General features: G+C 45.5%; 1 protein-coding gene across 2 annotated transcripts in view; it reads right to left on the bottom strand.

Annotated features, from left to right (window-relative positions):
* SACM1L (SAC1 like phosphatidylinositide phosphatase) overlaps positions 1-22,500 on the bottom strand; it is a 387,094-nt gene that overhangs the window by 173,238 nt on the left and 191,356 nt on the right. For both annotated transcript variants that reach the window (XM_078688168.1, XM_078688167.1), the window contains exons 9-10: positions 12,232-12,317; positions 10,928-11,014 (exon numbers count right to left, since the gene is read on the bottom strand). In XM_078688168.1, the coding sequence (XP_078544294.1) occupies positions 10,928-11,014; positions 12,232-12,317 (173 nt within the window). The remainder of the gene's footprint in view (positions 1-10,927; positions 11,015-12,231; positions 12,318-22,500) is intronic.

Consider the following 22,500-nt stretch of genomic DNA (forward strand, 5'->3'; position numbering starts at 1 on the left):
GCTGTCAGAAGGAGGCGTGATCAATCGCTCAAAGAGATGCTCCACAAACAAGATGCTCAAAAGCCAGTTGCTCCACCCAAGTCCAAACAACGAGTACCAGGGAATCCTGTCCTTGGTCCCATGAGCCCTGGGGAACTTGAACACCATTGACCAGAAGATCTATTCAGAAGTCTCCAAGAATACACTGGAATGCTATGAGAAAATCTGTCAGGGGAGTTGCAGGAGGTTAAACAGGACATAAAAGTTGGTGGAGGGGAAAGGGGGGACATGTCTAGAAGCAAGCTCATGCCTAAAATGATTGTGTAACTGCAACACTTGTAGTGGTGTTTCTTCTTGGAAACTGCAAAAAGTAAATATAAATAAACTGAAAACGGGGGCTTCATCTTTAAAGGCCACAGACTCCCTTTGTTTCAGGATATCCCATTAGGGACAATACAGAAAAGACACTCCTTCCACCTGGTATTCTTCCAATCTCCGAAGACGGCTTACAGATGGGGAAAATCATTTCCAGGTGTTTTCCTTCGAAGATCCAACCATATGCAGTAAGATCTCTAGTGGGAAAAGAAAATCATGGAAAAACAGCAAAGTCCTAAGAAGGTCAGACAAAAACCTGCCTAACCTGAAGATAGAAGCTGAACGTCAACTAGAAAGTAACATATGAGAGGAAGTCACCAAAAAGTAGGAAAAGACAAGGCCTACACAGGTGATAATGTAAAGATAGAAACTGGCTGTAATTGAGAGTCTAAAAGACGAAGCAGGAGCTCAAGAGTAGGTCTTCCAGATAGATCGCATGGATACGATGTCCAGAGCACAAAGTAAAGCCCCTGACCCAAAGGTGGTCATAAAAGAAAAGGATAGCTTGAATACAGGTAAAGGGTTTGGGAACAGGGAACACATAAATAATAAGAGACATGTATAGAGTCACTGTTTGCTGTAATCATGCATAGAATGAAGGCATCAAACAGGGGCAAGAGACAAGACAAGCACAAGCTCCCATATGGGTGGGAGGAGAGGGTGATGACTCACCATTCTTTACTATTCATGGTGGGAAGTTGCAAATGGTAGCTCTAAAAAACGATGAGATCAGCTGGGGAGCAAAGTTAGTTTAAAAAGGCAATGAGGACATATTTGGGAGGATTCATTAACTAGCAAACTACTGAACACACTTTCCTGGGCTAGGACTCTGAAACACAAAATATACATTTAAACTTGTATTGCTCAATGTGAACGTTTTTCAACTCCCACCAATACGAAAGTACATTTTTAGGCTACATTTCCTCTCATGATCCAGACCCAATTTTATTCCAACAAACCTACTTGCAGCAAAGAGATAAGCTTCGGATGAAACATAAGTTATACCCCATGCAATTTTGGGCATTGCCAAAGATGAAGAAGGTGGGAGGCCACAATCTCATGTAAAAATGATGTGAAGAACATGTTGTCAAATGTTAAAATAGACCCCTAAGGCGGGTTCCATAGCATCAAATTCCTGATATGTAGACAACCTATAAAGTTGATCAATGCCAACACTCCAAATGCAGGAAAGGCTTCTTTTTGAAAGAGAGAGTTCTCATGGGGTCCAGTATGCCTAAAATAATACTAGGAAGTAATATGAACATGGTTTTTGATTAAAAAATCCACAGGAGCAGGGTAGGTAGAGCTCCAACCAATACAATGTCGAAGAGGCTGAAAGGCAAAATGGGAGAAGTGGCTCTTGAGGACACATTTAGGGCACTCAGTTCAGAACAGAGGGACTACAAATTCTGCTCACACTCGCACACGCTTCCTATTTACTTGCTTACATCTTCAGGATGCAGGGCTTAATACCCATGGTGGAAGAGGCCTCAATACCTGAAATCTCATTATCAGACAATGCACTCAGAGGTGAACTGGGTGGGAGGAAGCCACTACAAGGGGCTAGATTCTTGTAGGATCAACATGGGAATATTTAGAGACCCAGTGAATAAGACTGAAATGGCTATGGAAATAAAATACATTTTCAAAACGAATGACGCGGTCAAACTGATGACTTTAAGGGGACAGTAAAGGGGGGGGGGGGAGGAGTGATACACTAGTTAAAGGCGTGACACGACCGAGAAAGACGTCTGGTAGGGACTGGAATCAACAATGAGATCACTATGAAGATTGGAAGGGAAGGAGTAGTTTCTTACCTGTAACTCCAGTTCTGTAGTAGGGCTATCTCAGTTCTGTAGTAGGGGTATCTCTTTTATAGTCATAATCTTGTGAATAGTCCCACCCATGTGCGTGGACCCCGTAGCAATCAAAATAGTCTCCTAAGTTGTCTTCTTCTGCAGTCCTGCATAGACACTTAAGAGAAAATCAAAGACAAATAATGCAGCCTAAAACTACAAGGCTACATTGGCCAGCACTTCATCTCGAAGTGAAAAAGATAGCCAAATAATATTAAATTTTACACACTTTGTAAAGTTTCACACCTAGAGAAACTCCACTTCACAAAAATCCTTTGTCATGATAGAGAGGAAGGGTTGGACAGACAAGCCCCATAGGCTGCCATTATGTGTCTGGAAAAGGAATACCGTGCCTTTAAGGAACTCTCCAGAGACCCTCGGTATCCCAGAATGCACAGCCAAAGGCAAGTTACTTTTGAGTTCTTTTTGAATGTGTATAAAGCCAGGCCTGTAGCAGTCAGTACATTATAGTTTCATCCACCGGGGAGGAGGGTGGGCGCTTATGACTATAACAGAGATAACCCTACGACAGAACTGGAGTTACAGGTAAGAAACTACTCCTTCTGTAGTAGGGGATCTCTGTGTATAGTCAAAATCTTGTGAATGGAATGCCAAGCCCATCCCAACAAACCAAACCAGAGGTGGAGGAAACAGACAAAACCACTACTGTGCAAATAGATTTCTCAACGAAGCCTGCCCAACCTGAGCGTCTGCCCTGGCATCAGAGTCCAGGCATTAGTGTTTGGCAAAGGTATGACTTCCAAGGGGCAGCTCTACAGATCTCTGCAATGGGAACATTATGTAGCAAAGCTGTTGTAGCCGCTTTTCCCCAGGTGGAATGAGCCTTAGGCTTAACCCCTAAAGTCTTGTTAGCCTTTGGTAACATAACTGGATACAGGACACAATCCACCTAGAGGTGGACTATTTAGCGGTGGCAAGACCCGTCCTGACTGAACCATAATTGACAAACAATTGGTCTGACCTACGAATGTCCTTGGTCTTATCCAAGTAGAACTTCAACACCCTTCTCACATCCAGGGAATGAAGAGACCTCTCCGCCGGAGAGGAAGGATGTTGAAAAAACGTAGGTAAAGTTATTGTATGATTGACATGAAAATCAGAAATCACTTTAGGAAGTAACTTAGGGGAGTCCTCATAACAACCTCAGAAGCATGGAATACAGTATAAGGATCTTGGCAATACAAGGCCTGGATCACACTCACCCTGCGGGCTGATGTTATAGCCACAAGGAATGCCGCCTTCCAGGATAAATGCTGTAAAGAAGCCTTATAAATAGGCTCAAAAGGCTCCTTCATCAACCTTGACCGCACCACATTCAGCTCCCACAAAGGCGAAGGACGCCTAACGGGGGGAAATACCTTCTTCAAACCCTCCAAAAAATCTTTAATTACAGGGATCTTGAAAAAGGAGGTTTGTGAAGGGCATTTCCTATACGCAGTTAAAGCTGCGAGGTGAACCTTAACAGAATGGAAATTAAGGCCAGATTGAGCTAATTGCAAGAGGTATGGTAGGATGACATCTTCCTTGCAGGAGGTAGGATCAGCATTCTTGGCTGTGCACCATATGCAGTTTTCCACTTATAGGCATAAGAAGTCCTGGTGGATGGTCTCTTAGCCTCCTTGAGTATCTCCATGCAGTTGTCAGGCAAGTTCAAGTGTCCATATTGTACTCTCTCAGGAGCCATGCCGCCAAACTCTACGATGAGAGGTTGGGGTGTACCATCTGCCCCCTGAACTTAGTGAGAAGGTCCGGCCGAAATGGAAGCCGCAGATGGGGTTAGAGAGACCAGTGGAGCAGGTCCGTGAACCACCATTGTCAAGGCCACTCCGGAGCAATGAGGATCATTCGTGCTATGGATTGAGACAGCTTGAGGAGTACTGCCGGAATCAGGGGAATGGGTGGAAAAGCACACAGAAAGCTGTTCGACCAGCTGAGCCATAGCGCATACCCCAGAGTCCAGTCCCCGGATGGTAAAACCTGGAGGCGAAGTCTCAGCATTTTCTGTTTACGGCGGTGGTGAACAGATCTATTTCTGGAGTGCCCCATCTTTCGAAGATGTTTCTTAGCACCTCGTCGTTTAGGACCCACTCGTGGTTTTCCTGGACCAGCCTGCTGAGTGCGTCCGCCTGAGCATTCTGCACACCTGGTAGATGGGTAGCCGTTATTGTCAGTCCTCTGGCTAGCAGTAAGTGCCAGATCGCCTGCACTTCCTGTGACAGTGCGTGCGATCATGAGCCCCCCCTGCTTGTTGAGGTAATACATTGTGGTCGTATTGTCCGTCTGTACAAGCAAGGAGTTGGTCTGGAAGGACGGATGAAAGGCTTTCAGCGCCAAATGAACAGCGCTGAGTTCCAAAAAATTGATGCGATACGTGGCTTCCGCCTGGGACCACGTTCCTTGGATCTGCAGATGGTCTGAATGCGCTCCCCAGCCGTGGAGAGAGGCATCAGTCACAATGGTCTGTATGGGAATGTCCTTGTGGAACGGAACCCCCTTGAGGAAATTCTCCGCCGAACACCACCATCTCAGGGACTGTTGAGCGTGTAGAGACAGTTGTATCCTGTCGTCCCAGCTCCCTCGTTTCTGGTCCCAGTGATCCTCCAGACATTCATGCAGCGGTCTCATGTGGAGGCGTGCATGTGGTGTGAGGAAGATGCAAGAGGCCATTGACCCCAGAAGAGAAGACACCGTCCTCACTGTCATCGATGGAACGGACATGAGCCTGAGTCTTCCGAAGGATCGATAAGAGCCGCTCCTCCGAAGGAGACACGCTTGCTCTGAGAGTATTGATGGAGGTTCCCAAGTACTGCAGGCACTGAACAGGAGTCGGAACGGACATGGACATGTTGATGTGCAAACCCAGCTGGTTCAACAGAACGGCCGTCCTGTTGAAATGCAATTGCGCTTCCTGGAAGGTGGAGGCTTTGATCAACCAGTCATCCAGGTACGGGTAGACAAACACCTTATTCTTTCTCAGGTGCGCTGCCACCACTGCCATGCATTTTGAAAAAGTCCTGGGTGCGGACTTCAGACCAAACAGTAGTACGGTGTACGGATAGTGATTGGTGCCAACCAGGAAGCGCAGGAACTTCCGGTGTTTCCGTGCAATGGGCACATGGAAGTACGCATCCTGCAGATCTATTGCGCAAAGCCAGTCTCCTCGTTGCAGCTGAGGATAAATCTGGTGCAAGGACAGCATGCGAAATTTCTCCCTGCGAATCCATTTGTTTGCTTGTCACAAATCCAGACTGGGCCTGAACTCATTTTTGTCCTTTTTGCGTACCAGAAAGAACCTGGAGTATAGACCCTTTCCACTTTTAGACAGAGGGACGTCTTCTATCACTCTTTTTCTTAATAGGGTATCGGCCTCCACTTGAAGTACGCGCAGCTGGTATTGCGAACAAACCGGTGGAATAGCTGGAGGAGGGCCGACAAAACGAAGACTGTATCCATTGCAAACAATATTCAGCACCCACTTGTCCTGAGTAATTTTTCTCCACTCTGCCAAGTAATTCTGTATGCTTTCCCCCCCCCACCGGAGTGGGTAACGGACGAGGGGGAAGTAACTCCTCAGGGCTTAGACCTGGCCTGGCCCTTATTCGCCGAGGAGGCCTGCTGGCCGCCTCTGCCCCTCTGACGCTTCTGGAAGGGTTGTCGCTGGTATTGCTGTTGCTGCTGCTGTTGGCCATCTTGGCGACCTTGCCCTCACTGAAATCTATAAGAATAGTAACGCCTCTGGAACGGGCAGAAGGACTTCCGCTGTTCCTTTAATTTCTCCAGACCTACTGTTTTCAGCGTTTCCACTTCTGCCTTCATGCGGGCCCTCTCTTCGTCTGCATGAGTCCCAAAGAGGGTTGATCCCGAAAAGGTAAAGTTAGCTATCCGCTGTTGCGCCTCTGGTTTAAGAGAAGTAAGGCGCAACCAGGAGTGACGTCTCAAGTTTATGCCATGGCAGTACCCATGAACAGCCAGGAGAGAGGCATCTGCCGCCGAACTGATGACCTGATTCGAGACCATCATGCCCTCATTCAAGATCTCTTGGAAGTCTTCTCTCCTGTCCCTCGGGAGGAGCTCAATGAATTGCTGTAGGGACTCCCACAAGGACCGGTCATACCGACCCAAAAGAGCTGATGAACTTGCAGCTTTCATAGAGATGGCAGCTGTACTGCAGACTTTTCTCCCTGCCGAATCCATTTCACGGCTCTCCTTGTCGGGAGGAACCGTAGACGAAGGGGCAGTAGAATGCTGCTTCTTGGTCGCTGTCACAATGACCGAATCCGGGACAGGATCTGATCTTAAGAACGCTGGATCCGAATCCGGGGTCCTGTACTTCTTTTTAAGCCAAGAAGGCGCAGACTTCACCGAGGCCGACGTCAGAAACAGCTCCATGGCCGGTTCTTCCAGTCCTGGCACCAAAGGCAGGAAAGGGCGAGAGAGGTGCCTGCGCTGCAGCCTTTCAAATATCACAGAGGTGGAAGGGGTGGGCACCGTCAGTGTGATTCCCAACTTCGTAGCCCCCCTCAGCAGCACATCCTGGAACGTCACAATGTCATCCACTGGCGACACTCTCGTAGGAGGAGAGTCAGACAAAGTGGGAGAATACCTCCTGTCACTGGACGAGTCCATGTACCTGGACCGTGACCTGTCCCTCCACAGACGATGACGTGACTTCGTCGAAGATCTATGCTCACTGTGAGAGCGGTGCCTCCCTCTGGATCTTGATCTTGGCTTTCTGGGCCTTGCAGGATCCACCGGCCCAGAAGGCTGCGGAAGCGGAAGAGGCTGAGCCGGAACCAAAGGCTTCGGTTGTGGAGGCCGAGGCGGAGGAGCAGGAGGAGGAGGTGGAGGAGGAGGAGGAGGTGGAGGAGGAAGTTGCGGAAGAGCAGGAGGCATAGGAGTTCTGGGCCTTGAGGGCGAATAGGTCCGGGAATAATCAAAGTCCGGTGACCTAAGAACTTTCCTCTTCATACGAGCAGGCCTTGGGGCAGATGCTCTGGAGGTAGACCTCTCTGAGGACGAGCGCCGGCGCAACCGGTGACTCGCTTCTGATGATGAGACGCTAACCACAGAGGCACTAGACATCGTTCTGGGCCTTGACTTACTCTTCGACGTCGACCTGTCCCTCCTCAACGTCGAACTCTTCGACGTCTCTCTTCTCGACGTCATTCTTCTTGACGTCGAAGAACTCCCCGACGTCGAGTGTCCTCGCCTTGACGTCTATCTTTCTCTCCTCGACGTCAACCTTCGCGTCGACGGCGAGTGCCTGCCTCTTTGGGACTCATTACGACGTCGATGGTGTGTCGACGCCGGTGAAGTCCTCGACGTAGACCTCGTCCGAGGTCTCGACGTCCTACCCCTCGACTCGACCGAGCCCTGGGTCGACGGGGAACAGATGGTAGTCATACCTCTCGACGCCGAAGACGTCGACCGCGACCGGTGCCTTTTCTGGGCCTTTTTCTTGACTGGGGAGCCCCCAAGAGGCGTGCATGGGCAGAGGATGATGACAGAATCCCTCCATGATGCAAGGTAGGGAATGCACACCTCGTTTAAACAGTGTTCGTCCTTATCTTGTATTCACAACTTTAATAGTGATAGCGTGCTCATAGGAATGGTGCCCTGCCTTGTTAGCACCATGGGTACCACATCACTGCATTGTGGGACGATGTTCCATCCCAAATTCCCAAGCACAGCTTTATGCAGACTTCCATCAAATATTCCTTTTTACTCAATTTTTGTCGTAGTTTTTCTTTATTCTTATTATATTATTCCATTAATCCCGGCCACATTGCAAGGAAGATGATGGGATTTGCCAAATAAACACTAAAGCCCCGACCTCAAAGGCATTGTGTTGTTGCTTATGAATGCCATATACTTCTTTGAATATGTAGAGTTAGAAATAAAATGTTTCTTTTTCATACAAAAACAAGTATTCGATTTGTCATTGATTTATTGCCATTAATGAATGCACTTTAGTTATGAGATGTGTTCACTAACCTATACCTACACCTACACTTCAACAAGAGGGAGGCTTGGACTGCCACCGACAGTCAAACTTGGTCCAGTTGCTCAGGAACCATAGTAGGTCGGGCCCTGGGACATCAGGAGTAAAAGACCTCAACCATCATGGTTGGGCCCAGTAACCCCTGTGTGCCAGGTGGCCCTCAAAATGGGGTTCTAGCAAGGACCTAGATGGCTTGGACCCGTTTTTTAAGGGAAGGCATACTGCATATTTTTTTTGTTGAAAAATGTGATGCCGGATGTGTTGGTAGTGGAAATAAAGTAACCAACATCAGCATGTGCAGGTGGTGCTCTAATAGTGGCCCCAACGTCATATTGGGAACCGATGGAGCCTCATGACAATGTGCGAGGGAATCGCTTGTAAGTTTCTAGATCTAGTCTGGCTCCCGAGGGAAATCCACTAGGTTAGGAATCTGTATTTTGAAGTCTCTAATAGAAATATGCAATATAATGCAAAAGAGCCAGCCAGGGGTCATATGGCCATATAAAAAAGTGAAACTACCCCAACAATCCCACCAGGTGAGCAGCACTTGTCAGACCACTGGTTGCTACGCCACAAACACATATAAAAGGTAATCCATACAAAGACTCTATTTACAAAATCTTGATATAATTGTACATGAATGCAACATGCATGCATAGGTTCATTACTACCACCAAAGAGAGATGCTGGAGGTGTAACACAGAGATAGATTCATGCATGCACATCTGGTGGGAATGGAATGTGCATATATTCAGAGGGAAGTGCTGTGACATCACCCGGTCTTGGGTTTCCAGATTTCCAGGGGATCTGGGGCCAATGTTATTGTGAAAGGGGGCACAGTTCTGAAACCCCTACCCTCAGGATCCAAACAATACAAGATATAGTATCAAAGGTATGCAAGCAGAGTGTTTGTGTAATGACCTGCCTTGGATATTGGGTACATGTGTGACTTTTGGGTAGGTGCAGACTGAAATCTACATTGTCTTGCTTTGAAAAGGCACAGATTGAAAATAGTGCCACAAGCAGTTCTGAAGTACCACTTTGGATATGAAAGTAGACATATGCCTTATTCTACACTGACCATGATCAGCGGTGATCTGAAATTCAAGTTGCTTCTAAATGAGGCACCTAAATGTATTGTCTCCTATTCAAGTTTAACAATTTTAAAATGCTTCCTCAATCTATATCATCCAACATATTTGAGCTTTGCTAGCCGTTGAACTTTCTCTTGGAAGAGTTAAAAAAAAAAAAAATAAGAAAAGTGAAAGGTTCTGTGAAATCTGAGCCTACCTCCCTTTTTAATAGTCTACCACCAGCTCCCCCTTGATGCTTGAACCCACTCACACAAACATGCATCACACACACAGCATTACATTCCTCAGTTATTAGAAAAAGAAACTCATGACAGAATACAGTACTGCTAGAAGTTCTAAACTTAATCAAGCCTTCTCATGTCAACCACCAATATTTTGGACCCGTCTATTGACGGAAATACTGAAAATGTAAGTCTTAAAATCCTATCCAAAAGCATAAATCCACCTGGGTAGCAACTCCAATGCACACGTAGCTAGGTTTGCACTATACAACCTATTCAATTAAATGAAACCTAATAAAATTTCACATTGAAAAATCATATGGGTCTGCAAGCTTCCCGTTCTTTAGTCCTCTATACTATTTTAGCTTCCATCCAACAAGCCTGTGGGTTAATACTCTATTGAGAACACACATACTATGATATGTTCATCATGGCCTTATTAGAGGATTGTAAACACTGGATAAGCAAATCTATATCTTTAGGTATGCTGTAGCTTCTCGGTAAAAAGAAAAACAATATCAACAGGTTGGGCATATCCAGGATACAAACAATTTGCGCCTGTAATCTTAACCCCAAAAACATTTGTCTATCACCAAGGCTCTGACATGCATGAAATGGGAGTAAGCTACCTACTAAAAAACCTGAATGATAAGTATGGTGTTCCAAAAACAATACAGAAATACTCCGGTTTCATGTGATCAGCAATTTTGCCAGTTAGTGAGGAGGAAATCATGCAAGCGAATGGTAAGCAAAAATGAGATCAAAAGGTATTCAGCCTGTTACTGGCTGTGGCATCTATATGAAGGCAACTTGGGGGATGGGACATTTATCTACTAAATAGTTATTATCCTTATACCCACTTCAGCCTTGTACCTTACCATGAGAAGCCACTACATACAAACTATCACCTCAAGGCTGCCAGGTTTCACTCTCACTCCACTCATATTTTATTCACTATGCATGTCAATCTAATTATGAGGACACAAGGGGAGATTAGACAAATGCAGGGTCCCAGCTAAGGCACTTTGGTTCTAAGGCCATATTGTAAAAATAACAATATTACAATCAGAAAATTCAAACGAGTCTTGCCAGTCATTTTTTGAAAGTCCTCAATTCTATAGTAGTAACTATTCCTCAAACCAACTAAACTGATGCTCAGATTATGTGAGTGTTACAAAAGCTATAACTTGTAGTTTATTTCAACAAAACTTACTTGTGTGTTTCAAACAATATAACTTGTACTAGCCACCTTGCAAAAACATTCCTTGTTCATCACTTTGGGTATTTCTACACTTGTAGCCTAGAGACTACGCTTTTCCACCTTGTAATAAAAACAAGCAAGACAGCAATACACACAAACATCAAGAAAACGTCACTCACGTGGTTCATGGTTCTGTGTATCTGCGGCGTTGGCTTGTATCTGAGATTTGGTCTCTGTGACCAGAAAAAGGGCATTGATCCACGAGTCTGAAAATAATAAGTGAAAGAGGTTGTTGCAAACAAAATGGGCCAAGGAAAAAAATGTATGATTGCTACAAAACATGAATGAATTACAACACTCAACACCACTGGATAGAATTAGCTTTATTAGGAGTCCCTGACTCCTAATCCTTCAGCTCTAACTTATGGGTACTGCCCCAGTTAGGTGAGGGTCCAAAACGTGCATCTATAGATATTTAATTAGAGCTACATGCACCTGATACTACCCCTGGTGTTGTGATCATACAGACATACATAGGTTCACACTAAGCAGGAGCATTGCACCGCCACCAAGTGGGGTCTCTTGCAAGGCAAAAGCCTGGGTGATTGGTTTGCTGTAGCCTTGTGTATCCAGGATGGCACTGTTGAGGGATCCATGGGTGGAGCACCAACAGGCTGCAGCACTGGTGTCAGCAATGCTCGAAGGTACTGCAGGACTGGCAACTGATTAGGTAGCACTGGAAAAGCTAAAGTCTCCGAATGCAGGAGCATCAGCTCCTGCATTCGGAGACTTTAGCTTGCTGTGAGCAGTCTTGAAGTGCGTGGAGCAAGTCCATCATTCAACTTCACAATTAAAGCTTCTACAAATCAGTGGGAATTTAGGGGGTATTAACATATTCTGGAGTGCTTAAAGCTCAGATATGAGTGAAACCTAAAACTACCCTGCTCATGGTCCAGTTATTCCTGCAATGACAGGTCAGAAGTGTCAAACGTTGCATCATAAAGTCCATCTTTTTACAGAGATGAGCAGACAAGTTCTCTACACTGATTCAGTAAAGAAGGGATGAATAAACAAGATCAGGGAATGCAAATGCAGTGATTACTTGTGCAATTTACAGGGGAAAGGTTTTCTTTGGATATATACACAGCACAAAGAATGCATTAATACATGTTTAAAAAAAACTGCAGTTACTATCATGCCTGTAGCATACTCCTAAAACAGATCAATTACACTGCAATGATGATTTCTAAAACAGAATTAAACTAGTACACATTCTTTAATACCACATCTAAGGCTAAAGACTGTAAACAGCTCACAGAATACAACACCTCAAAGCATGCTTCTTAAGGTATGTATTATTTATAGAATATTATATTACCACATTTTAGTTTGAATCTACAATCTCTAGTGATATTTTATAATAAAGGCAGTAAAACGCTGGTGTTTAATTGACTATTTTACATACACTTAATACAGAGCGTACCTGGACAAAAGACACCTTGTTCCCGTTGTAGCTAACTATTTGTTCGGTTTCAACAAAGTTCGCAGCATGGCCTTCAGAATCAATACCTATAGTAAATAATGCAACAGATAAAACACAAATAACAAGAGACATATGTAACAACTTTTGGGCTAGAGAAGCTTACTTAAAAAAATTACTTTACATCAATTATAGGAGAGCAATGTATTTGAGGTAAAGTTGAAAGAGGGGCATACATGGGCATATGTAAAAAAAACAACTTTGGGCTCAAATCTTACAGACAAATTCTATTTAATTACAGTTATCTTTGGTGCTGGAATCTGTCTCTCTATATAGTGTACTACAAAAGAGGTACACTGTGCAGGGAGTCTATCAGGTCCCCAAATGGCTTACAGAGACAAAAGTAGAAAATACTCACACTCTTTTGTGGTAGTGTGGGCGAGAAATTAGGCTGATCAGAGGGTAGTGCTAAGCATTTGTTGTAATCACAGAGGCAATAAAGAAGACACACACTTAAAGAATAAATCAGAGATCAATTTAGAAAAATAACACTTCTTTTTTAATATATTTCAATTCCAAGAACTTCATTCAAAGTTAAGTCCTGTTTTCAATAGCAAAACGTACAGGAAAGTAATGTTTTTTAAGTTGTGCGCCTTTACGCACAATGCAATCCTATGGAAGGAAAAATCAGAGATGCATAAAGCTAGGTACAGTCTGTTTCGGGGATGTACCTTCAGGGTTCGAAGTTGTAGTGGGCCTTGGTCCAATGTATTATAAGCAGTTCTTCGGGAACCTCCCAGGTCCTACTGTCAGCAGCATGTTGGTGAAGTTAGTACCTGGCGTGTTATGGAGAAGGGAGGGGCCACCCAAAAACAGGGGGACTTGGGGACAAGTCCAAGAACTCCAAATTATGGGCTTGGAACTAAAGGAGTCTTGGAGCAAGGGGGTACAGTTGGTTCTTTGGATCCGGGCTGGGCAGCTCGGTGCAGAGTTGTTAGGTCAGCTGGGCCAGGTGCACAAATATATTCCTCGTGGTAAAGGACAAACAGCTGCCAGGGACAAAATCAAGGCAGCTGTGCCACTCACAAAGTGAGTCTCGGAGATTCTGATGGCCCTTGATGGCTGCCTGGTCCTGGTGCAGTAGGAATCTGGATTGAAATCTCATTGTTGGTGTTTGATGCAGGGCATCCGGTAACCCAGTGGTTGGTGCTGCACGGCTCATGCTGGTCCTGGTGTTTTCACACTCAGCGGGGAGACAGATCTGACCTTCCAGAGCACGAGTACCTTGTCCTGGTCGTCTGTGGCGTCTGTCGCGCCGGGGAGCTGTAAGGCGGTGGACAGGACTCTGTTCGGTGCCTGCGGACTGCAGGGGAACAGCTACTCTACTCCAAGCGAGACTGCAGGTGATTTTCGAAGTGCTGGCAAGCTACCCAATGCTTTGGTATTCCTCCAGCTCACAGGACGAGTCCCTCTATAGCGACTGTCGAGAAAGGGCTGAGGCAGAGTGATGTCATTAGTGATGTCACTGACCATGTCATGAATGATGTAATATGTGACGTCATCAGCCAATGTATTGCGGTGGTGCAAGTTAGCTCAACTAACTAGAACGTCCAAATCTCTCTGGTTTTCTACAAGTGAAATGTTCAACTAACTAGAACGTTCTTGAAACCTGTGGTTTTTTCAGTGAATTTCTAAGGTTTTTTTAATGCTAATTTCTAACTATGACTACAGAGGTAAGACGTGCAGAAAGAGGAAGAAATAGGCAGAAAGAAGGAAGAGAAATGCAGAAAGAACCAACAGAGGTGCAGAAAGAGGTTTTGTTGCAAAGTCATCCTATGCCACCAACTTTTTGCTGACAGGTCCTGGTAGTAACTGACTCTGCCTAACCAAGCCTGGAGCCAATGCTATCCTAAAAGACACTTCAAATACAGTGAAAACACCTACATACACTAGGGTACACTATGGGTTGGGGTACCCCTGTGATTGTCATGACCTCCCCTGTAAGGCCCTAGTACATAATAGGGAAGGGGGGTTAAAACTACCTCTAAGTCAGAGGTGCAGAAACATGCTTCTTTAACTAGTAGTCGTGTTTATAGAGTGGTAGAGAAAGGTTGCTCGGCCTCCGACCAGCGCTCAGGAATTCCGCTGTGCAGGACTTACAGGAGGTGTTCTTGGCCCCCAAAGTCCCTCAGGAGTAAAGTGGACTTCGTACCCCATCCCGTAGTCTGCCAGGAGGGGCGTTTGCAGAGTGGTGGAGAAAGGGGGCATGGCCTCCGAAGACATCTTAGCAATCCTACTATGTGGGACTTACTGGAGGTAACAAGAGGGGTACTTAGCCCACAAGGACATCCTTGGGGGGCCAATTACCCCTCCTTTCAGAGCAGTAACTGTTGAGGAGATAATGACTTATTTCAAAAATAAGATATGGCTCACCTTACGATCCACTCCCTCCCATGATATTTAAACAAGCCCCGGAGGTACTTGGAACTAGACTAACATCCATTTTTAACACCATGTTTACAGAAGGGGTTTTTCCCTCTATGTGGAAGAGAGCCTCGATTCTGCCCCTTTAAAAAAACAAGCCAACCTTGATGCACTGGATTCAGGCAACTATAAGCTAATTTCTCACCTTCCAGTTCCAGCGAAACTGGCTGAAAAGGTTATGAATAACCAGCTTACTCTATATTAACAAGAGCATAATATGCTGGATGAGGCGCAATTTGGATTCAGGTCGGAGCATAGTACTGAAACAATGTTCATAAAGGCCACCAATGAAATAAGAACAGTAATGGACACAGGGGGTGCTGCAGCTCTGGACCTGCTTGACTTGTTGGCGGCCTTCGACACAGTTGACCACAAAACCTTGTTTAAAATTTTGAATTCCTTGGGGATCTCTGGAAAGGCTCTGGCATCGGTCTCCTCCTTCCTAGATGATAGGACACAATCGGTGGCTGTGGGGAACTTGACTTCTCCATCCTTCACACTTCCTTGTGGTGTTCCACAGGGCTCTTCCTTAAGTCCTACACTTTTTAATGTTTATGTTTCGGAACTGGCAGCCCTTATTAGATCCTTTGGAATGGCACTAACATCTTACACGGATGATACCCAAATCATGCTAACTATTAGTAAAACTACATCACTGCCAGTAAATAGATTCAGGGACTGCATGACAGCAGGCAGCTCATGGATCAGTTCACACTGCCTCAAGTTAAATTCTGCGAAAAACGAGGTGATTGTGTTCGGTAATTTTTCCCCTTCATGATCCCAGATTAGGCAGCCAACTAACATGAGAGCAGCACCTACCCCCGTCCTGAAAGCAAAAAATGTGGGTGTAATTATAGACGACTTTGAAGCTCAAGTTAAATTAGCCTCTTCAGCAAGTTTCTTCATGCTCAAAGCTATTAAGAAAATTCTACCTCTGATCCCAACAGACAGCAGGAAAATGGTAGTCACCTCCCAAGTCCATTCCAGACTAGATTACTGTAATGGGCTGTATCTTGGCATGCCAATTAAGCAACTTCATAGGCTCCAGATGATCCAAAATGCGGCCATATACTTCTTTTGGGGATCCCCAAATTTCAGTCGGTGGGAATCCATCTTCAAATTATGCACTGGCTGCCAGTTAGAAGTCGGATCAAATTTAAGACTTTGTGTATTACATATAAGTTATTTCATGGGTACTTCACTGGTACTCTCCCAATAGATGTCACGAGGAGCAAAAGTGATACTCTCTCAGAGAGTTTACAAATCTTACTGGGGTGGTAAAAGATTTGTGGTGGGTGCCATCAGGCTCTGAAACTCCCTCCCGCTTAACATCAGAAATCTGCCCTCTCTGACTTTGTTCCGGAAAGCCATCAAGACTTGGCTGTTCTTCGATTAATGCTTCTGCCTGCTTCTCGGTTTGCTATCGCCAAGACACCATTGGTAACAGAGTGCTGTATAAATTAATAACATAACATATTACCTCCAGTAAGTACCACACAACAGGATTGCTAAGTTCTCATAACAGGCCACGCCCCCTTTGCCCACCATTCTGCAAATGCGCTCCCTGGCACGCTCGTCTATGGGGAATGAAGTCCCCTTTACTACTTGGGGCCCTTAGGGGCTAACTAGCCTACCTCTTACCTCCATTAAGTCCCACACAGTGCGATTGCTGAGAGGTGGACACAGGCAACACCCCCTTCCTCCACCACTCTGCAAATGCGCCTCCCAGTGCGCTCCTGGTTGGAGGATGAAGTCCCTTTTCCTCATGAGGGTCCCTGGGTGTCAACTAGCCCATCGGGTATCTCCAGTATGCCCCACACAGCTGAATTTCTGAGAGTGGTCCGAGGTCACGCCCCCCCTTTTACATTACTCTGCAAACGCGGCTCCTGGTGCACCGCTGCTCGGGGGATGAAGTCCACTTGCGTCCTGAGGTCTTCAGGACACAAGAGGCCCTCATTGCCCCACCAGCAGTGCGCCAAGAGGTGCGTTTGCAGAGTGGTGTCAAACGGGGCATGGCCTTGGACCACCTATCTGCAATCCAGCTGTGTGGCGCTTACTGGAGGCACCCGGTGGGCTAGTTGGCACCCAGGGACCCTCACGAGGAAAAGGGACTTCATTCGCCAACCAGGAGCGCACTGGGAGGCGCATTTGCAGAGTGGTGGAGAAAGGGGGTGTGGTCCCCAGGGACCCTCAGTATTCCAGAGGACTTAATTCCCCATCTTAAAACGCACTAGGGGGCGCGTTTGCAGAGTTGTGCAGGGGGGTCTGACGAGATGCCGGCTTTTTTTATATATATATATATATATATATATATATATATATATATATATATATATATATATATATATATATATATATATATATATATATATATATATATATATATATATATATATATATATATATATATATATATATATATATATATATATATATATATATATATATATATATATATATATATATATATATATATATATGGGTGGCTGTGTGGCCCCCCTTCTTTTAGTATTTCTGGGGCCCTGGTGACCCCATTCCCCAGAACCGGGCCCTTAAAAAAACATAATAATTTAAAAAGGGAAAAGGAAAGGAGCGTGGAGCCCCCTCCAGAGGCCGATTTCAACCACGGGGATCCCATCCCCCGGGGCATGGCCTCCGTTTTTAGGTCTTGCTGAGCCAGCGCATGCGCTCCTCTGCGAGACATTTAGTAAGCAGCTTTTGAAAAAGGGCCACCACAGGCTTTTGGTGGCCTCGAGCGTGCACGCGCGCAGCCGCCATGCGATCACTTTCACTTTCGCGGCCGGCAAGATGAAGACTGCTGACCTGCGCTCTGCCTACCAGTCTCATCAGGATGAAGTTAATAGAATAAAGAGGGAGTTTGAGCAAGATATTCGCAGACTGGTAGGTGGAAACATATCTCTCATTTTCTTTATACCTTTTCAATTTTTTAGCTGGTTTTTAAAGTTGTCATCCGGGTGGAAAGCCATGTGGAACTTTTTCAACGGTGACCATTAGCACCTAAGGGAAATTGTTTCATGATATTGGGATCTTCGATTGTGTGGTGTTAGTACTGTGCTAATTTCTGGTTTTAAAACTTGAAAACTCCTATTATCCCTTGGCCACAGTATTTAAACAAATTGGATGCTGCAACGCCCCTAACGCTGTTTTTGCTGTAACCCCAGGTACATTCACATAGCCTACAATATACACACGGCTAGGCTTTAGTTTAGAACCTCACTTAAGACATACTTCACCATGGAGGGCACACAACCAAGTCCTGTGCACTATGGGCGTGGCAGAGCTGGTTGGATGTGTTTACTCTCGCCTCTGCAAGACCAGCGTCGTCTGAACCGCGGACGTGTGCGCGCTGCGTCACAGTCTGGCACGGTGGAAAAGCACACACATATCCTGCGCTCCACGCTGCAGGAGCAGGACACCCCGGGGAGGGGCTGGTACTCTCCCATTCACCAACTGGGCCACAGAGGCATGGAGTCGGCATGAGTCACGCGGGTGAGGATACCAGTGTCTGGTCAGCATGATAAGTGGCCTCTGCCTACCTCCCCCACACCTTCCTGGAACATCACTCGACGTTCCCAGCTGACTAATGGGTCTGCAGTCCAGCCACACGGTGACCAGACACGTCCTGCGCAGGAGGAGGCGGAAAACATGCAACGCTCCCTTGGTAACTCGTGCACTCAAGAGTGGCCTTTGCATACAGCTTTACACTACACTGCGTGGCAACACAGGTTGCTGTAATTTTTGGTAACTTTAAACCCTTTTGAGCTAGAAACATTTTTTTGTTAAGATCCAGTTTATACAGCAGATGACAGTTTATGTGGCAAATGCGGCAGGTCCAAAAAACACAATAATTATGCGCAAAAGGCCGCGAGAACAGAATCACAATTCCAGTGGCCCTGACTATATAACGGATAGATGTTCCCTTTAAGGTGAAGCTAGAAAACCCCACCAAAACTAACCAGCTAAGTTAGGGTACATTCCACGCCACAAGAACGAAAACTCACCACCACTCGCCCTTAAAAATGGACTGTTCATGGTTATGCCAATGAAAAAAATAGGACTCAACAAATCATCAAGGTAACGTAAAAAAAACAAGGCCATTCATGAGGAGATATTTAATCTAAGCGGTGATGTGTGACTCGTGGTGATATCCATCACAGCATGTGTCTGCAGAGCGGTTTAGTGGAAGTTCCACATAATTACCCTTGGATTTACAGCATGATTTAGTCAAACCTCCCACCGAGTATGGTAAGCATTTGCCTAAATGCGCTTCTCCCCATCCCATCATTGCATATCCCCCTCCCCCCTTTTCCAATCCTCCTCTCTCGTGCATTTGCTTGCTTTATCTACTCATCAGTTTGCTTCTCCTTCCACAGTGATCTCTTCATTTGCTTGCCCCACTGCTGCTACTCCTCCCCCACCTTTTCTTTGTTTACTGTTCAACTCTGACCAATAAACAAAAATAAAAAAAATTATGTTATTTTGTGCACTAGAATGCGTGTTGTCATAGGCTTGACTGCATCATGGGCTTTTATTTTCTCTGTTTTTTAGCCAGGCTGCACAGCATTGATGATGCAGTACAGCATGGCTAAAAGCATTGGCAAACAGAATAGGTCCAAAAGGCTGGACCTCTTGGCTTTGCCAATGCTTTTCTTTCTACCAGGAGTTGGTAGAGTTTTTATGGGCTTGACCGATGTGGTCATGTTTGCTCACATTAGGGCCTTTCAGGTTGACTTTGAATTCTACTTAAATAGAAAGCTGAGGTTTTATACCACCGAAACGGAGTTCCCTCTGCTGGCTGAAAAATGCCAACATGTAAGGTTAGAGTGAAAAATAATTTATGCTATCCACCAAAAGAAAGGGGCTCCAAGACCACATCTCATTCTTTGCCCAATATCAGTCATATACAAATGTGAACTTTTAATTTACATTTAAAAATGACATCACAGAAACAATAATGGGCTAAGCTTGATAAAACCTTACCACTCCTTCCCATGCTTAGTACTAAGCAGCCAACCTTTCACCCCACCAATAGATGGAACTCAGTTTGGTTATGCTAGCATTGCCTTGGTCCTTCTTCTTGCTTCAAACCTTGTTGCCCACTGATACTATGACTCAAATTGTAAATGGTGTTCGACCCTTCTGATCCATGTGCATAAGCATACAATTAAGAAATCGCTGTAACAAAAATGCCCTTACACTTGTGTATCGGATCTTTCACTGTTTGCTCGCATACTATGATTACTTTAAGGTACACGCAAATAGGAAAACAAACGGACTCCATTTTTACTAATGTTTATTTTGTGTGGGTTTCCTTTTTACTGTATTTATTGAAGATTCATAAAATATTCTGAAGAAAAAAAAATAGCCAGGTTTTAAGGGATTTTCCAAATTTAATTTGGGATTGTTTCTTGGAAAAATTACTATCACAAGTTTATTCCATTGGCTGTTACTTTTTTTGCATCACTTCTTCCCTCTGTGTCTCCCTTGACTCTCTCTCTCTCTCTCTCTCCCCCCCTCTCTCTCTCTCTCTCTCTCCCTCCCCCTCTCCAATTCTCTCTTCTGTCTCTCTCTCTCCCCCACTCAATTCTCTCTCCCCCTTTCTCTCCCTCTTACTCTCTCTCTTGCTCCCCCTTTCTCTCTCTCCTTCATTCTCTCTCCTCTCGTTCTCTCTTCGCTCACTCACTCTCCCACTTGAGCTCCTTCTGCCATTCCTTCTTCCATTCTTTCTTTTGTATTCGCTCCTCCACTTTCCTCCTCTTTGGCATGCATGTTGTAACAAGGATTGGCATAGCCAATAGGTCTCGCCTTTGGGACCTTATAAGTGTTTAGCTATGCAACAGTTAATGTTGTTGCAGTAAGGATATTGTGCTGCATAACTAAATACTTATAAGGTCCCAAAGGCGAGACCTATTGGCTATGCCAATGCTTGTTTAATATATCAATAGGAAGGGGAGCCACCACGTGGCACCCCTTCCCATGATCACTATAGGCCCGGGGTTGGTCTCTTTTTCTTCTTCTTCTTTATAATTAAAGGGGGGGGGGTTTGAGTGGATCTTCTCCCAGAACCACTATTGGCCCCGGGGACCCCATCCTCCGTGGAATGGCCTCTTTTTTAAAATATATTAATAGGGAAGGGGGGCCATGCGCTACTTTTGGCACCCGGGACCCATCCCCTGGGGCATGGCCTCTTTTTTCTTTTAAATAAATTAAAGGGGAGGGGGCCGAGTGCCCCCCCCTCCCGGGTCACTTCTATCCCCAGGGACCCCATCCCCCAGGGGCGGCCCTAAGCGTTGGGGACCGTGGGGGAGCCCCAATGCCCCACGGTCCTAGCCGGATCCCTGCCTCCTGCGGTAGCAGGCATTACTTTTGGACAAGAGGAGCTGCTGACATGCAGCTCCCCATGTCCAAAAGCAATCTGCTTTGCTTAGTTGAAGAGCCACAGGATTCCTGCTCTCGCTTCAACGAAGCAAAGTAGGGTTTGCTAGGACCGCCCTGCCATAGCAAACAGCAAAGTCCTGGGGGTGGGCACCCCGTGACGGTGCAGGAGCCGGCCCGGGGAGGTGGCGGTCCCCAGGGTCATGAAGGGCTCAACGAGGGGGGCCGCGCCGCCCGTCTTCAACATGTATATAGCCCCCTCACCCAATTTTAAGACAGTCCCAGAGAGGTGGCGGTCCCCAGGGCTTGGGGAGGGGGGGCGCGAGCCCCCCCCACCCTATTTAAATAAAGCCCTGGGGAGGTGGCGGTCCCCAGGGCTGCGGGGGGCTGTGTGCCCCACGCATAAATTATAAAGCCCCATGGAGGTGGTGGTTCCCGGGGCTGTGGGGGCCTGCACGAGCCCCCACACCATAATTTAGAATTACCCCTGGGACCAGGCCCACCAGAGGGCTTTTTAACAAACTAAGCGCGGTATCCATGCTTCGTTCTTTTTTTATAATTTCGGCCGGATTCATGCACCCAGCGTGAATTCGGGTGAAATTATTTATAACAAAATGCTTTTTTGGGGCCTGGGGGTCCTTGTGGGACCCTGAGCAGGCCTAGAGGGTCAAGGTGTTTCTACGTTGCCCCCTTTTCTTGTTTTTTACCTTTTTCTTGTGACTCGGTTTGCCAAATTTGGGGAAATTCTGTTCAGCAGTTCGGGCTGTAGCCTGTTCCAAAATTTCCTATAGAAATTAACATGGGGAAAACGCGCTTTGGGCCCCACCCTTTTTTCTCGTCCCCCGCTTGACGAATCACCCCCGAAACATTAAGGACATGAGCTGACCATAGCACCCCATTAGTTTTGAAAATGTTGCAAAGATTCGTCAACCAGCGCCAAAGATATTGGCAAATCAAAAAACGCTTCATCTATGGATAATAGGTCCTAACTATAACTACCTACTGGCAACTGCCAGTAGTTTATATATATATATATATATATATATATATATATATATATATATATATATATATATATATATATATACACACACACAATGGAAACTCCTGAAGTCAAATTGCAGACCACAAAAACAGGTACGGACCACTCGGTGCAGATTTTCAAAGTGAAGTGCTTTATTCCTCTTTACTCCGGCAGCATGACGCATATATATATATATATATATATATATATATATATATATATATATATATGTATATATATATATATATATATATATATATATATATATATATATATATATATATATATATATATATATATATATATATATATTGACGACACATCCCTCCTCACGAAGAAACCAGAGGCCAGAGGGGAATCCAAGGGGT

This window comes from Lissotriton helveticus, chromosome 4_1 (assembly GCF_964261635.1).
Source record: "Lissotriton helveticus chromosome 4_1, aLisHel1.1, whole genome shotgun sequence".
Classification (NCBI taxonomy): domain Eukaryota; kingdom Metazoa; phylum Chordata; class Amphibia; order Caudata; family Salamandridae; genus Lissotriton; species Lissotriton helveticus.